Consider the following 17,344-nt stretch of genomic DNA (forward strand, 5'->3'; position numbering starts at 1 on the left):
GGGGTGCTGGGGATTGAACCAAATACCGCTACACGAAAATTATCCACTGTACTATCTCTCTGGACCCCTCCAGGAAGCAATTTTGATCAACAAAATCCCCTTCAAGGGCTTTTGTATCTCTTTAGACCACAAAGGAGACAGCTGAGCTCGGGCTAGCACATGACAGGAAGACAGACCCCTCCCTGTACCGGTTAGTGAGTGGGGGTCTCAGGGAAAGGAGTCTTTCCTTTATGGCCTCACTCCATAGAACCTAGTTGAAAACTGTCTTCATGGTTTAGATTTTCTAGACTTTATATCCTTGAAGAATGATTTTTTTCTAGACTTTATATCCTTGAAGAATGGCTTTTTGGGTCACACCTGGTGATGCATAGGGGTCACTCCTGGTTCATGCACTCAGGAATTACTCCTGGTGGCGCTTGGGGCACCATATGGGAAGCTGGGAATCTAACCGGGATGAGCCACATGCAAGGCAAACGCCCTATCCACTGTACTATTGCTCTAGCCCTTTGAAGAATGATCTTGATGAATATGGTAGTACTATACTGAGGGGAAAGGAAGAAAGTAATAAACACTTAGGATGACAGGAAGTCTCATTTAATACTATGACAACCCTGGTCTGAGCTAGGATTGTCCTTCTGCTGTGAACAGATGAGCGGAAGAAGGCTGGTGACTCATGTCTGCCCGCAGAGCTGCTGCTCTCAGCGCTCTCACAACCCTGTGGGACTTCCCAGCCACTCTGGCTCAAACCTCCCTTGCCTTGTCCTAGGTTTGCCCAAGAGTGAAACAATATAATCACTATTTGGGGGGTTAGTTCTGGAAAGTGTGACAAGCTATTAAAAATGGTTAGGTTAGAAAAAAAAGTGAAGAATATTGTTCTCCTTTTAGAATACACTGAGGAGAATCCAAGTACTACACTGCTGGCTAACTCATCTCTCTGCACGGTCACAGATAATTCTCTGTATACTTAATGTTCATGTTACTCTCTTTTCTTTACTGAAAACTTTGGGCTCTGGCACCCCCCTTCTGCTTCACCACAGGACCTCATTCTGGTGCCTGTCAACACATGAGTGTCATATGAATGTTTGACTACTTCATGTAAAGAGTTTGTTTTCTTTTCAAATATAATATACATATGTCAAGTGCCTTCCATTTCTCTACAAATTAATAGTCCCATAGGAGACAATTGTAGTGGCAGAGCCATTTTGCTTATGTTACAACAAGGCTGTTGACTTTCATTTTGTTAATTTTTAAAATTAGTTCTCTGAGGGGTAAAAATGCTGAACACATATTTCGGCGACTTTTAATTTAGTGGTTTTCAAGGAGTATCAACAATACTTATCTCCCTGCCAATTTCAAATAGACACTCAAGGCTAAAGTGATAGCACAGCGGGTAGGGCACTTCCCTTACTCATGGGTGACCGAGTTTGATCCCTAGCACTCCATATGGTTCCCTGGACCCACTATGAGTGATCCCTGAGCACAGCCAGGTGTGGCCCAATAACAATCAAATAGACACACATCCATGATTTCCATCATGTGACCAGACAGATTACTTGAAGCAAGAGCAAAAGTGGCCAGAAACTCCTTGGGTCAGAATTTGTTTGTTGTGTAGGATCCAAGATTTGTTCTATGAATTTGGTATTACCTAGTGATTTTTTATGGGATAATATCTAAAGGAAATTTAAGAAAATAGCCTATTCTATTAAATTAATTTACTTTTGGGAGGGGGCATACCTGGCTTTGCTCAAGGCTTACTCCTGGCTCAATGCTCAGAGATCACTTTTGGAGGTGCTTGGGACTGGAACCCCTGTCAGACACATGCAAGGCAAGCACCTTAACCCCTGTACTACCTCTTCATGTGCTTAAGCAATATATTTTATATTTAAACATACCTAATACATGTAAACATGTGGCATAGCCAGCTTTTAAAAGGCAATTCTAGTTCATTTATGTTCCTAGTTGAGTCATTTTCATTCTAGACCAGACCACCCAAGATCCCATATGAAAAAATTCTGAAGGAAAAACCTGGATTAGATTTCTGATTGCACAATCTTCATGATTGCTGCATGAAGACCTTTGATTCAGAATATCCAGGAGATAAAACTGATCTGGCCCTTGACCTTGGAAACACCTTACAAACCTTTTCTTGCAGGCATCGGCATATCTTCTGGCCCCTCTAGGAAGGCCACCATGTGAACTTCAAAGCTCATTAAGTCTTTGGGGCTTAGGTGGCCAATTGGGGGTACAAAGAGGGAGAAGGGGCTGCAGAAACTCAGAGCTAGAGCCCCTCTTGAGTGGAGGGCTCCAAAATCTTTGTTTCAGATTATCTATTACAAGAAGAAAGGAGAAAAGAACACAGGGCCTGCTACCCTGGCAGCTTCCTGGTCGCCCAGGCTTCCTATATTCACAATCCCCTGGAGAACTTTCACAGTTCCAGATGACACTCTAAACCTAGGGATGTTTATTTGTTCTTGTTTCATTTTGTTTTGTTTTTGGATATTTTGGGTCACATTCAGCAATGCTCAGGGGTTACTCCTGGCTCTGCTCTTAGGAATTATTCCTGGTCTTGCTTGGGAATCCACATAGGATGCAGGGGATCAAACATTGTCAGGGTGCAATGTCAGGGTGCAAAGCAAACGCCCTACCTGCTGTACTTATTGCTCCTGCTTCCTCAGGATGTTTTTAAGCTTCCCAGGTGATGCAACCTTGTGACCAAATTTAGAACTTCAAAGCAACCGTCCAGCAGAGAATGTCCACCAAACCAGCAGATGTACATACCCCAGACTCTGTAGAGGAGGTCAGCAATTGCTGTGGAGAACAGGAAATGTCGTCCTCTTGTTTGTGAACTGGGTAAACAGCAACAGTGTCCTGACTGCAGGAGCCCATGTCAGCCATAAAGGGACTTAGCACCTCAACTCAGAATGCTGCTGAAGGCAAGTGAAATTCCCTTATGTCTTTCAGTTCCCTGACAGAACATTGTTTAGCCCTACTAAACTCCACTAGTTTAGTGGAGGCTAAATGATACTTATTGTCAAAACATATTGCCTAGGTCAACTTTCTCATATTTACAATGATAAATTATGATTTCAAGTTCAATCATAATCATAATATTTGCCTTCTCTTGCTCAGAGTTTTATCATTCGAGGGTTTTTGAAACCAAGTATTTTTTCAAACAGTTTTAAAGATAATTTTAGCACTAGGTGTCAGTGTTGACCCAAAATGCCACCAATGTAAGCGTCATCTTTTTGTTTGTTTGTTTTCATTTTGGTTTTGGTTTTGGGGCCACACCCAGTGGTGCTCAGAGGTTACTCCTGGCCCTGCACTCAGGAATTACTCCTGGTGGGGGTCGGGGCACCATATGGGATTCCACGGATCAAACCCAGGTCCACTAAATGCAAGGCAAACACCCTACCTGCTGTACTTTTCGCCACTAGGGCCCCATAAGCATCCTCTTTCCCTCTATTCTGTGTCTTATTTTTCATAGGCAAGTACATGTAGATGTTGCACTGTTCAGTGGGGGAGATAGCTCAGAGGACTGTAGTGAATGCTGGATATGTGTGACCTTGATTGGATCCCCAGGACCACATGGGTTTCAAGAGTCAAACAACACTGGATGTGGTCCTGATGGCTCCCAGTAACCCTGGGGGAAGCCCAGAGAGAGAGGGGAGAAGAGAGGTGAGAGAGAAGAAAGAAGAAAGAAAGAAAGGAAGGTCAAACATGGTGTCCTCCAGAGTGGCAAAAGAAGCTAAAGGATGGTGATGGGTTGGGCAGGGCTTTCTCCTCCTGTCCACTGAGACTTTCCCTTACTGCTCCCCAGTCACCAACAATGCCAAGTGCTTGAAGCAAATTTGAGTTTTATCAAATTAAATATATGTAATGCCTATATTCTCAAATTCCAAGTACCTCAAATTTTATTCCACAATCATAAAATTTTTCCAAATAATATGAGTTCAGAAACTGAAAGAAGATTCTGTGGGAACCAGTAAATTAAATTCTAACCAAAATTTGATGCAATGCCTCAACAGACACATACACACACATACGTAACACACACACACACAAATTGAGAGACTATTATGTATAATAATATGGAAACAAAATCAGACGATTTTAAAGAAGTGAAAAAATTCATAGAAATATACAATATTTCAAGAAATAGAAAACCTGAACAGATTCATCACAAGTAAGTAAATTGAGGCAATAATAGCCTCTCCTGAAACAAAAATATAGGACCAGATGGCTTGATGAGTGTATTCGATCATCATTTTAAAGAATTACTAATGACAATATTTCTCAGGTTCTTTATAAAGTTGAAAAAGAGAAAATATTCTATTATCAGACTCAAGAACTAGACAAGGACTGTAATGACAAATAAAAAGCTGTATGTAATGAAAATTATGAAACTGTACTGAAAGTTAAGAAAATGTAATGGGGAAACTGAAACTGACCCCTTAAGTTAAACAAGCGAAGGGAGGAAGAAACATTCTTTTTATGACCCCAATCAACCACATTAAGGGCCCACCAGCTCACCAGATTAAGGGGAGCACACTGGACTCCAGAGATTTATGGGAGTGCACGGGAGATGGTACCTGAAGGTCACACCAAAAATGGGCAAAATATACTGACACTGACTGTTTTCCTTTTGAGCACCTCAAACTTCCTTTTGAGTACCATGTGGGTACGATACATTATTTTTCTTTCACTTATTACCTCTGTATCCCCTGGTTCACTGATAAGAATGCACATGGATTGTAGCCCACCTTTAGAGGATATAAAGAGACCCTCTTAGCGAACAATGTTCCAAGTCTCTTTCTTTCTCTTCTGGCTTGGGTTCCTCAGCGCTGAGCTTCTAATAAACTCACTATCCTATCCTGAGCTGTCTCTCTCTTCATTCACAGCTCATGCCAGCACAACAGGACAATTCATCACACATACAAAAAGACAACTTTAGACAAGCTATCTTTGATGGAGACAAATTGAAAAATCCTCAACAAAATACTAACAGACCAAATTCAACAGCACACTTAAAAAAAGCATATTCATTATTAAGTGGGATCTATACAAGGGGTGAGAGGATGGGTGAACATATGAAAATCAGTCAATGAGAAACTGCGTATCAAAAAGAGAATTATATCATCTCAACAGTTGCAGAAACAGTATTAACAGGATTCAAAGTTATTTAATGACAAAATTCTCAACAAAATCGAATAGAAGAAACGAATCTCAAAATAGTTAAGACCATCTATATTTTGGGGGGGGTTCACACCCCGCGATGCACAGGAGTTACTCTTGGCTCATCCACTCAGGAATTACTCCTGGCAATGCTCGGGGGACCATATGGCATGTTGGGAATCGAACCCAGGTCGGCCGCAATCCAGGTCCGTTGCTTGCAAGGCAAATGCCCTACCTGCTGTGCAATAGCTCCAGCCCCAGTTAAGGCCATCTTTGACAAACCCAAATCCACATCACTCTTAGTGGAGAAAAAATGAAAGTTTTTCTGATAATAAAAAGAGCAATACAAAGCAATCCACTCTTATTGAAGGCGGTAGCCTCAGTTTCCTTTGCCAATAAGAGAGGAGGCCAGTTTTCTCTTCCCAGACGCTTTATCTCTCACCCATCCACCTAACACATACTTCATCTCCAAGGTCCTGTCTTAACATCCCAGGAATTCCCTAGGACCATAAAATTCTACCCTGGAGCTTAGGCCCACAGGAAGCCCACAAAGTCTGAGGCAAATGGCCAGAAAGACAAACCAGTAACTTCCTTACATCCTCTGTAATATTTGTCAGTTGATAAGAAATGTAAAGATCCCAGTATCCACCTGAAAGCATCTCCAGAAAGAGCCTTTTCCTGTAACTTCCTTGCATTCTCTGTAACCTTTGTCAACTGATAAGAAATTTAATTGACCAAAGAACCATTAAAAGGGATTAGACAAAACACCCTTTTAACTTAGCCCTTGACTCTGTTCCTCCCACTTGGGGAGCCGCTTTTCTTTTCTCTTCTACTTTCCAATAAACTTTTCTACTTCCCAACTCTGAATTTGAGCATATTTACTCTTCAATATTTTTATTCTTGGGGGGGAAGGGCGGATCAAATCTTTGGGTTTCTTCCACTTCTCAACACTGTGCACTAGGCCACAGTCACTGATGGGCAGTTCAACAAGATTAATAAATCAGTCAGCCACTTTTCAGCAAGATCCCCATGAGATCGAGCAACTGTTCTAATTACCCTTCTTATTGCCACCATCTTATTATCGGACTTCTGCCAACAAAAGATTGACTTCTGCACTGGCTTCTCTGTAAAGTCACTGGCTTGCAATCCAAAGGTAATTATCTCCTTGGAGCATGGGGGACACCAATGTTCCCATCATCATCCATCAGAAAAACCAGTGCCTGCTTGTCACAAACGTGTCTTACTTATTTGAAATAACCGCAAAGGATTCTTGGTGATATTTAATCTCTTCCACCTCCTTGGGAGAAGCTGAAGACACAGTGGGGAGAATGCTGTGTTCTCCAGAAGAGTTGTACTAAGATTTCAGAACATGCTCCTGGATGTGGAGTCTGGGGTGGGATATTCATTCAGGTCAGTGTCCCTGAGAGTCAACACATAGATGGGGAGTTTGCCTACTTAACCATTACGCAGCTCAGCAGATGGACTTGCCTTGAGCCTCTCTCCTAGGGGTTTCTGGTCCACCCACACTCCACACTCCAACTGTCACTCCTCTGTAACTGTCACTCAGAACTTTACTTTTCAGTCTCAGCACTCACTGGTCTGACCTTTCGATGGTGCCTGGTTTAGAAATCCCGAAAGCTTTTTGAGGACCAGGTGAAACTCTCATTTTGTAACTCATGCACCAGCTAAATGTAGTTTTTGTTTGTTTGTTCTTTTGGCCACATCCTGAAGTGCTCAGGGCTTACTCCTGGCTCTGCACTCAAGGGTCAATCCTGGCATACTCTGGGGAATCGTGTGGGTTGCTGGGGAATTGAAGGGGGGTCAGCTGTATGCAAAGCAAACACTCTACCAGCTTTGCTATTGCTCTGGCCTAATTAAATGCAGTTTCTTGAGGGAAAAGTACTTGCTTGTTGGGTTTGGGATTTGAGTGCTCTAAATCTTGCTGTCTTCCCCCCCCCCCCCCCCCCGGCTTTATAATTTGCAGGAGGGCCAGAGAAGCAAAGAGCTACTCTGAGCACCTTTCGAAGACTGCTTTATTCTGAGGATCGCTAGACAGTGTCAAAAAGAGAAACTTCTCGATTTCTCTCCAACATGTAAATATATTTTAAAGATATTTAAATAATAAATGCTTACTATAGAGTCATACAATTCAGAAGATTTTCCCTGACTCTGCTGTGTTAGAGACAACCATTTGAGTGTGTATACTTTCAGTGTCTGAAATTGTGTCTAAGTGTATAAAACTTTAGTGTGATCTTGCTACATGTTATCCTATAACCTGATATTTTTATTCAGAAGCACACCAGAGTGTTATTCCTGCTTCATTCCACATATATTTACATACGTCTTTATGCCAAAATTAATTAGCCATTCCTCTGGATGACAATATAATCTTTTCAAATACTGAAAAAGTGGTCACCAATATTTTAACTTGAGGACTAGAAACTCCTTTACAAAACTGAGATACTGTTTAACAATTACCACACTCTTGAAGCAACACAATTTATTATCTTATGGTTGGAGAGTTGGAAGACTCCATTCCGTTTCAGTGGGTAAAAATTAAGGTATCAGTTGGGTTTTTTGGGGGAGAGGAGCTGGGAGGATCTGGAGAATACACTTTTTTTATCTTCTTCCACCTCCAAAACCACCATTATTTCTTTGCTCATGGTCCCTTTCTCCACCTTCAAAAAACCAGCAACTATATCATTCTGCACGCTGCTTATTGCATCACACTTCTTTCTGCCTCTGATCCTCTGGCCTCATTTTGCATCCATGTGCATCAAGGAGTCTTGTGATCAGGTTAGGCCTGCCTAGAAAATCCAGGACCATTCCCTGTCTCAAAGCTGCCAATTTAGGACTAGAGTGATAGTACAGGGGTTAAGACAACTTGCACCCTATTACCCTGATTTGGTTCCAATACTTGGCACCACATATGCTCCTCTGACAATGCTAGGGATCATTCCTGAGTACAGAACCAGGTCTAGCTTCTGAGTACCACCGGGTGTTCACTACCTGCTTCCAAAGTTGTCAGTTTAATCACATCTACCGTATGTTACCTTATCTCCTTGCCAGCAAGGTAATAGAATCACAGATTCCAGGAGTAAGGGTCTCTTTGGTGGAACATGATATTGTCTCTGCTTGCTAGCCTCGGTGACCTGCCCAACTCCCTCTGTGTCTACTCTCCCTGGAACTTCCTGCAATAGTCCCATTGACTTCTTTCAATTACTGGAATTCTTCCTCTCTTCTCCCTGTAGTGATTTGATTTTTCTTCCTGGGAAATCTTATTCTTCCTCTTTACCTGGACCACTCCTAATAATCTTCTGGCTTTGTCTCACACGTTAGTTTTATAGAAACGTTGGAAAACTTCTGTCTCACTCCACTGTGAGTAATCTTTTAGAGTCCATGAAGAGCTCTTGTATTACCCTTCCTTGTCCCTGGTCCTGTTCACAATGCCTTTTTTTGTTATTAAAGTCTGACTATCTTTCCAAAATATATGCTCTCTGATGGCAGAGGAGGTGACCAGGGCACCTCTACAAGTGGCACTTAAGTGCTAAGGAACTTAATAAATGCCCCCAAATTTACAAAAATATTTATTTCATAAAAATGTTAGTAGTTATTGCACTGTATCAGCCTCACATTAAAAGTATTTGTTCATCATCATGCACTCAAGAAATATTTGCCAGCTACTAACTTGATAAATATTGAGACAAAGACATTCAAATGAAGAGAGAAAAATTATCCAAAAACTATGAGGATGTTCAAGTCTGTGCATTTGATCATGATAACATAAATGACAGTCCTTCCCTTCCATGAATATAAATCTGGAGATCATTGACTCAATAAACTATGGTCTGGAGATCATTAACATCTATTTTTTAAAGTAGCAGATAATAAACTCCAGACCAAATATGGCGAGTCTTACACAATTTCTTCTTCCTCTAGGCGACCCCAAAATACTCCAAAGACAAAACGCGATGAGACAGGGGATTCTTTCGTGGTAAGTATTTCAGAGGATACCACCACAGATATCACTGCTGCCAATGCATTTTCAGATGAGAGGATTCGCAAAGGTAAGAATGAAGAAATTTGCCTGTTTGAAAGAAACAAAATGTTCTCTTAAAATATTTCCTTGGGTTGGAGAGATAGCTCCAAGGACTGATTAATGGGTCTAGAGCTGCATCCTAGCTCTGCCAGGTCCCCCACCCCACAGCATTTCTGGGGTGATCCTGATGGCCACCAGCATCAGTTGGTTAGAGTACCGCTGAGGCTTTGTCCCTCCCAGATGGGCTGGGCATAGTGGTAGGTGGTCCTGGACTCCTGAGGACTTCCTGGGAGCTCAAGAAACACTTTCACAGAGTGACCACTCAGGGACATTTACTTGCAGTTTCCCCGGTTGAGCTTTTCCATGACAAATAGCAAAGGGCTTCTCTATTTGACATTTCCCATGTCACTCCACATTGCCCAGGATTGTGGAAATTTCTGTCATGAATAACTGACCTCATCCTCTTCCCTACCCCCCAACACACACACATCACATTGAGGCTGTCAGAAGGACTTGTCCTTTGCCCTCCAGTCCCTTTCCTTATGTGGAATTAGAGGTCACCACTACAATGAAGGAAGGCAACACTTCTATGATTTTATTATTATTAATTATTATTATTATATTAATTTATTATATTTTGGGGGGCTTTCTCTGGGTCAAACCTGACAACACTAGTTATTCCTGGCTCTGCACTCAGGAATTACTCCTGGTGGTGCACAGGGGACCATATGGAATCTGGGAATCAAACCCAGGTCAGCCGCGTGAAAGGCGAATGCCCTCCCCGCTGTACTATCACTCTGGCCTGGCTTCTATGGTTTTCTCAGGAAATACTAATTTGGTCTTGGCTGTAGAACATTCTTATCTATAGAGAATATTGGTTTGAATTTTCCAGAACAGTAGCCCTATGTCTTCACTATCAGTTCTGTGTCAGTAACTATATGCAGCTATGAGTAACAGAAGACTGAAAAATCTGGCTTAATTCAGTGAAAGGTATTTTTTTTCCTTCAATCACAAGGAAGGAAATGATTTTGGAGGCTTTCATAGGATTTTCAAGAACATGCCTCTAAAAATTTACTAACCTAGTGATGTTATAACAGTTCTCTATTTTTGTTCTGATTTTTGTCTAGGAACTCCCCTTCCAACCTCAAAACCTCTCTCTCTCTCTTCCTCTCAAACACATAACATATACAATGAAGAAAAAAAATCTGTGCAGTATCAAAATGAAGTCATTACTATAGTTTTACTTTGGAAAAGTCATAAAATTGATATTTCCGCCTCTCTTCAGATTTTATTGCAAAAGTGTTTTTCATCCTGTCTATCCAGCTGATGATCACTGGGGCAATTGTCAGCATATTTGTCTTATGGTAAGTACTTTTGAGGTGTGCTCAGGGGTTATTCATGACTCTCTTCTCAGGGATCACTCCTCGAGTGGCCTGGGGGACCACATGTACTTCCAAGACTGAATCTGGGTCAGCTGTGGGTAAAGTAAACACCTTCCCTGCTGGACTATCACTCTTGCCCTTAAGTTGTTTTTTTCTGATGTAAATATGCTGTTGATTACCAATAGAATCAACTTGATTTAATTTGGCCATTAAAGTTACTTATTTTTGCATAATAATCCATAGGGTAGAACATTTCTATATCTGGTTTTTCTAAGGAAGCTCCTATAGCAAAGTATTGGAGATTTCAACTTCCCAAACCCAAATTGTTTTTTCTTACTCTGATTTTAGACACTATTAAAAACAATTCCCAGAGTTATATCCACAGATTAAGTCATATAAGTGTAAAACAGTGCAATTTACGGAGGCTAAACACAGAAACTAAAATGCAGAAATTATTTCAGGGACCGTGCTCCCTGAAAAACTCTGCTTAAACCCAGCCTGTGAAAATTAATACACGAGAAGCTGATGTCTTAACTTTTATCTATATCAATTTCACTATTTTTTTGTCAGGTGGGCAGGGGGCTTTGGTCATGGTTAGTGGTGTTCAGGGCTATTCTGGGCTCTGTGTGCAGGAGGGACAACTGCCAGTACTCAGGGGAACCCTGTCTGGTACTGAAATTTGAACAAGCACTTTTTCTGCTATACCATCTTTCTGGTCCCAGTCTCACTGCTTAACTATTTTGTTTGTTCTGGTAGGGTGAGTGGGTGGGTGGGGATTGGGGAGGGAACTCCCATTTGGCTGTGTTCAGGGCTTACTCCTGGCTCTGCACTCAGAGAATCAAGAAACACTCCTGACAGACTTGAGGGACCATTTGGGGTGTGCTGAGGATCGAACCTGGGTCAGGTACTTGCAAGGCAAATGCCTTATCCAAAGCACTATCTTTTAAGCCCCTCTTATTGAGTTTTTTTTTTTTAAATGCAGGAGTACTGCTATTTACTCAGCCACTGATTAAGCTGACTGAAGCTGGATTGAACTCCAGATTACTTAAAAATATATTTTTAATTGAATATACGTAAGATAGACCCTTTCAAAGCTGTTCATAATTGGGTTTCAGTCAGACAGTGATCCAATACTTGTCCCTCCAACAGTGTACATTTCCCACACCAATGTCCAGTTTCTTTCCCACCATCCCCCAACACCCCAACCCCCATCCCCAGCCTCTCTCTATGGGAGGCATTTTCCTTCTAACTCTCTCTCCTTCTCTTTTTTGTGCATTATGGTTTACAATGCGGGTACTAAGAGGTCATTGTGTTTGTTCAGGGCATTCATTATTTTCATTAGGACGATAAGGCTGGAGTAGCTTTTTAACATCCTTTGGGGTGTGGATGTGACTGTTGATGCTTCCAGAAGTACAGAGAGGTGCAGGGAGGTAGCCCACCCTGACCCTGAGAAAGCCTGGAGATTTCAGTCACAAAACCCGCATACCAGAATTTTCAGCAGATTATGTCTCAGTGAGGTCTGTCCTGAGATGGTGGAGTTAGGTCAGGGGCATGTAGCAATTTTGGATTGTGGAAGCAAGTAGCTGCCAGGGGCTCTGCTTGGGTGGGCACCAGGCTAGAAGCCCTTCCTCATATAGATATACCCCTGTCTGTCCATCCATGCGCCAGTCCAAGATTAACTGGGGATTTTGATCTCTTTCAAGATGATTTATGAGTCTCTGAAATAAGTCTGATACATGAGCTTGTAATGCTGAGCCAGAGGTGATTTGTGGGTGTGGCTCCCACATACCTAACTTTTGGTCATTTAATTTCTCGGGAAACTTGGTCCCAAGTTGTTGGGGTCTGGCCAAAGGCACAATGTCAATTTTGGGGTATCAGGAAGCCTGAAGGCACCATCAGGTGCTGATGCACTCACCTCACAGGTACAGTAGTTGACCTGCTGGCGGCACCATACCCACCTCTTATTGATTTTTTTCTCTTACTGATTTTTAAAATAAGCTATGAAGTTTCCACTTGTTTAATTTAGCTAAAAACTTATCACTGTCACCATTTTATAAATCATGACCTAATTATGTTTTGCTATTTCATTTCTCATTTGACATTGTGAATTAGTTTTGAGTTTCCTCTTTTCTTTTCATGTGATCGTCTTTTCTAAAATATTTTATTAGCAGAATTAACTATGTTTCATGTGAAATGACGTTGTGATTTTTTTCAACTAGGAATAAATTAAGATTTTGGGTACGCGAGAATCCCTGGTTCACCTATGCACTTTTGTAAGTATCACTTAATTCAGAAATAATATTTTGTTTTGTTTTTCTATACTGAGTGTGACTGAAGTTCTTTAAAGTAAAGGTTTAACTTTTTCAAAACCATAAATTTATTAAGATGGAGAATAAGCAAATGAATGGTTTCCAGAAGTCAAGAACGGGTGTGTGTGTGTGTGTGTGTTTGTGTGTGTGTGTGTGTGTGTGTGAATGTTGTGTCCACAAAGGAACGGCAAGGTGGAACTCTTTGTTGATGTTTGAGTGACTGAGGACTCTGAATCTTCATTGTGGAGCTAATTACATGTGCACACACAGAAATTTATGTCATAGTTTAATGACATGCTACTCCAATGCCAGATGACAGTTATTATACAATCTCTAATCATTTGGGGAAAATTTAGGAAACGTTACATGGGACCACTCTGTTCTTTGCAACTTTTGTGAAGTAACAATTATTTAAAAATAAAAAAATCAAAATAAGTAGTGTATATGGATAGCAAGGAGAAGGACTAGGGGTGTATAGGGGTGTATGTGTGTCCACACACATGTGCATGCACTGTGTTTGGGGGCCATACCTGACAGTGCTCAGGGAATCATGTGTGTGTAAAGGTTGGAAACAGGGCTTCCCATATGCAAAGCACAAGCCTGAGCCTTTTGAGCTGTCTTCCCTGCCCAAAAAAGAGTTAGTCTGAAAAAAAGAAAAAAATCAATTTTTTGTTTATTTTATACTATTTTCATAAACTTTTAAATACTGTCTTCATAAATTATTTTCATAATGTAGTATCACTTAACAATATATCTGCATTTCTTACCTTCATACATGTAATGCCATATGATATCATCGCTGAAAGTGAATAATGTACTTTTAAATTATCCTTAGGCCTTTATTTTTTACTGTATTCATTTTACTTGCTTGCTGTGGGAAACTCCGCCGTCAAGTGCCTGCGAATTACATTCTTCTGATAATATTTGTAAGTAAATCTTGTTACTTACAAAATTGTAGCTCAACTGTACGGCATATTTTTGTTGTATTTCTAAGTCCATTCCTTTACTGTAAACAAAGCCTTGCTGTGGAATAATACAAATTAAAATTTTCATACTTATGTTATGTTCTCTAGGTTGAACTCTGGATGTAACAAAATCAAACTCATTTATGTTATATTTGCCACCCTTTTAGAAAGTGAGAGAATCTGGGAGATGTGGGATATCATCCACATAAACTTACCTCTGAGCAGCCATGACTAGGAACCCATTTGGGCTACATACCTAGAAAAGGAATCCTGATGCTTCCTGAACTTTAGCCAGATTCAACAGACATATTTTTTTGTTAGACACTTGGGTTACATTTACTTCACAAACTCATATGCAAGAAATGTTTTTTTTTTTAATTACACCTAGTGGTGTGATAAAAATAAGTTCAGGGCTTATTCCTGGCTTTGTACTCAAGGATCACTCCTGATAGTGCTCTGAAGACTGTGTTATTGGGCTTCTGACCAGGTCAAGGGTATGCAAGGCAATTCCTTAAGCCTTGTACCATCTCTCTGGCCCCAGAAGGGTCATTTTATAATGTTTCTTTCACTTCTACTGAGTGAAGTATCACTGGGAAGAGAAAAAATATCTTAGCTCAGGTTCACCCCAATTCCCCACATTGCACTTTATTTAGGAGGACTTTTCCCACACCTGTGAGCTGGGTCCTGATCTGGGTCAACTTCACCTCTAAGTGGGGCCTCCCTGTGATCTCTAGATTGCTCTTTCTTGCACTTTCTTTTCCTGGTTCTCACAAGGACTCCAGGATTTCACCAGCTCTCAGCATGTTATTGGGACTTCTGAATCTCAAAATCCTAAATACATATCTGAATTTCTATTGTTTTACCCCCATTTGGAGCCTGGCTCAGGTCCCTGGACTGGGGAGCACAGAAGAATCAACGCCACTTTCTCTGACTCTTGCTCTCAGACCATACATCTTGCTTACTGGGGCACAGTGATCTCTCTGGAGTGCCCAGAGAATAAGTGGACTGATCCAGAACTTTTTCAGTGTGACAAAGTGTGTCTGTAATTTTAGGCCCTTGAGTCCATGTTCAAGCTCTTAAAGTTATCAGCAAGTTTTCAGTTTTAAGGTCTGGTTTTACTCACTTGAGCTTTCTTCAGAAAACTGCAGTGTCATTTTCCAGCTTGACATCAATCCCTCCCATTTCTTCTTCTCTCATATTCTCTCTCATATCTTCTCTCTCTTTCTCTCCCTCTTCTCTCTCTCTCTCACACACATACACACTCCTTTTTATATTCTGGAGAGAGAAGAAGAAATATGAAGCAAATTGAACATGCAGAAGAAAATCTTAAGTGGAAGGTATATCTTCTTCTTCTTCTTCTTCTTCTTCTTCTTCTTCTTCTTCTTCTTCTTCTTCTTCTTCTTCTTCTTCTTCTTCTTCTTCTTGTTCTTCTTCTTCTTCTTCTTCTTCTTCTTCTTGTTCTTCTTCTTCTTCTTCTTCTTCTTCTTCTTCTTCCTCCTCTTCCTCCTCCTCCTCCTCCTCTTCTTCTTCTCTTCTTCTTCTTCTTCTTCTTCTTTTTCCTTCTTCTTCTCCTTCTTCTTCTTCCTCTTCCTCCTCCTCCTCCTCTTCTTCTTCTTCTTCTTCATCTTCTTCTTCCTTCTTCTCCTTCTCCTCCTCCATCCTCTTCCTCCTCCCTCTTCCTCCTCCTCCTCCTCTTCTTCTTCTTCTCTTCTTCTTCTTCTTCTTCTTCTTCTTTTTCCTTCTTCTTCTCCTTCTTCTTCTTCCTCTTCCTCCTCATCCTCCTCTTCTTCTTCTTCTTCATCTTCTTCTTCCTTCTTCTCCTTCTCCTCCTCCTTCCTCCTCCTCCCTCTTCCTCCTCCTCCTCCTCTTCTTCTTCTTCTCTTCTTCTTCTTCTTTTTCCTTCTTCTCCTTCTTCTTCTTCCTCTTCTTCCTCCTCCTCCTCCTCCTCCTCCTCCTCCTCCTCTTCTTCTTCTTCTTCTTCTTCTTCTTCTTCTTCTTCTTCTTCTTCTTCTTCTTCTTCTTCTTCTTCTTCTTCTTCTTCTTCTCTTATAATGAAAGGAACTTTTCTAGGGCTCACCTTTTCTATGTTGATCATCAGGAAATTACAGTATTTTGGAAATGCAGAAAAGCGATCCAGGACTCTAGAGGCATAAGTTCTTTACAAGTCACTGATCTTGTACACTGGTGGCCAGCACCCATTGAGCAATCCCTAGCAATTGACTTAGGATCTGTCCTCATTTTACTCCATGAGACTGGAGACTGATTTCCTGGTTCTTGCCTTGGACCAAAACATCAGCCAGGTTTCCGAAGTTACCTCTGATGATGTCCTACTCATTAGGGAGTATTCTTGGGTCCTGTATTCATTATATACTGAAGTTCCTATGATATCCTGAAGTTCTGGAGCCTGACAGTGGCATGGGGCACATTATCATTCCTTTTCTGGGTCTCATCCTCTAGCCTGAATGCTGGATCTCAGCCCCAGCCCACCCCCTCTCTTTCACTGTCCCATCCCTAGCTCCACGTGAATGATGGGAATCTTCCAGCCTGATGTTTTCCAAGTGCCTTTATCTACACTCTGGAAACACCTATAATAGGCATACCTCTATGTTTTGTGAAGCCCCATGTCTTGATCTCAGGATATCAATTCTCATCCCATGTCTGAGGTTTACAGTATTTTCTTCTTTTTTAAAAAAATTATAATTTTTAAAAATAAAATCACCATGAGATTTTGTTACAAAGCTTTCATGATTGAGTTTCAGTCACACAATGATCAAACACCCATCCCCCCACCAGCGCGTATTTTCCACCACCAATGTCCCCATTGTCCCTCCCACTACCTCTACCACATCCCACCCTCTGCCTCTGTGGCAGGCACCTTCATTCTCTCTCTCTCTCTCTCCCTCTCTCTCTCTCCTCTCTTCTCTCACTCTCTCTCTCTTTTTACTTTTAGGCATCATGGTTCGCAATACAGATAGCAAGAGGCCATCATGTTTGGTCCTTAATCTACTTTCAGCACACATCTCCCATCCCAGGCGATCCCTCCAACCATCATTGACTTAGTGGTCCCTTCTCCATCCCAGTAGCCTTCTTCCCCAGTACATGAGGCAGGCTTCAAACCATGAAGCGATCCTCCTAGCCCTTGTCTCTACTGTCCTTAGGTATTAGTCTCATATTATGTTATTTTATATTCCAAAAATGAGTGCAGTCATTCTCTATCTGTCCCTCTCTTTCTGACTTATTTCAAGAAGTATTTTATTCTTTCTCAAATTTCACAAAGAAGGACAGCACTGAATTTGTTTGTGAAACATTAGCAGAAATAGCACTTCTTGTCCTGACAGAATGTCAATATGTGCTAACACCATTTGATCAATGACAGTATGGTCTACAAACTTCACATTCCAAATAAGTGCATATTTAACTCACTAAATCTACGTAAAGCTGTTATCACATTCTAAGAAACTCTTACTTATAATTTTC

At 41.2% G+C, this 17,344-nt stretch overlaps 1 protein-coding gene across 1 annotated transcript in view; it reads left to right on the top strand.

Moving 5' to 3' along the window:
* The window catches only part of LOC101548985 (protein lifeguard 2), a 31,243-nt gene that overhangs the window by 996 nt on the left and 12,903 nt on the right, over window positions 1–17,344 (top strand). Inside the window, exons 2-5 of the mRNA XM_055128815.1 lie at window positions 9,112–9,239; window positions 10,497–10,575; window positions 12,813–12,866; window positions 13,738–13,828. Coding sequence (XP_054984790.1) covers window positions 9,112–9,239; window positions 10,497–10,575; window positions 12,813–12,866; window positions 13,738–13,828 — 352 coding nt within the window. The remainder of the gene's footprint in view (window positions 1–9,111; window positions 9,240–10,496; window positions 10,576–12,812; window positions 12,867–13,737; window positions 13,829–17,344) is intronic.

This window comes from Sorex araneus, chromosome 1 (genome assembly GCF_027595985.1).
Source record: "Sorex araneus isolate mSorAra2 chromosome 1, mSorAra2.pri, whole genome shotgun sequence".
Classification (NCBI taxonomy): domain Eukaryota; kingdom Metazoa; phylum Chordata; class Mammalia; order Eulipotyphla; family Soricidae; genus Sorex; species Sorex araneus.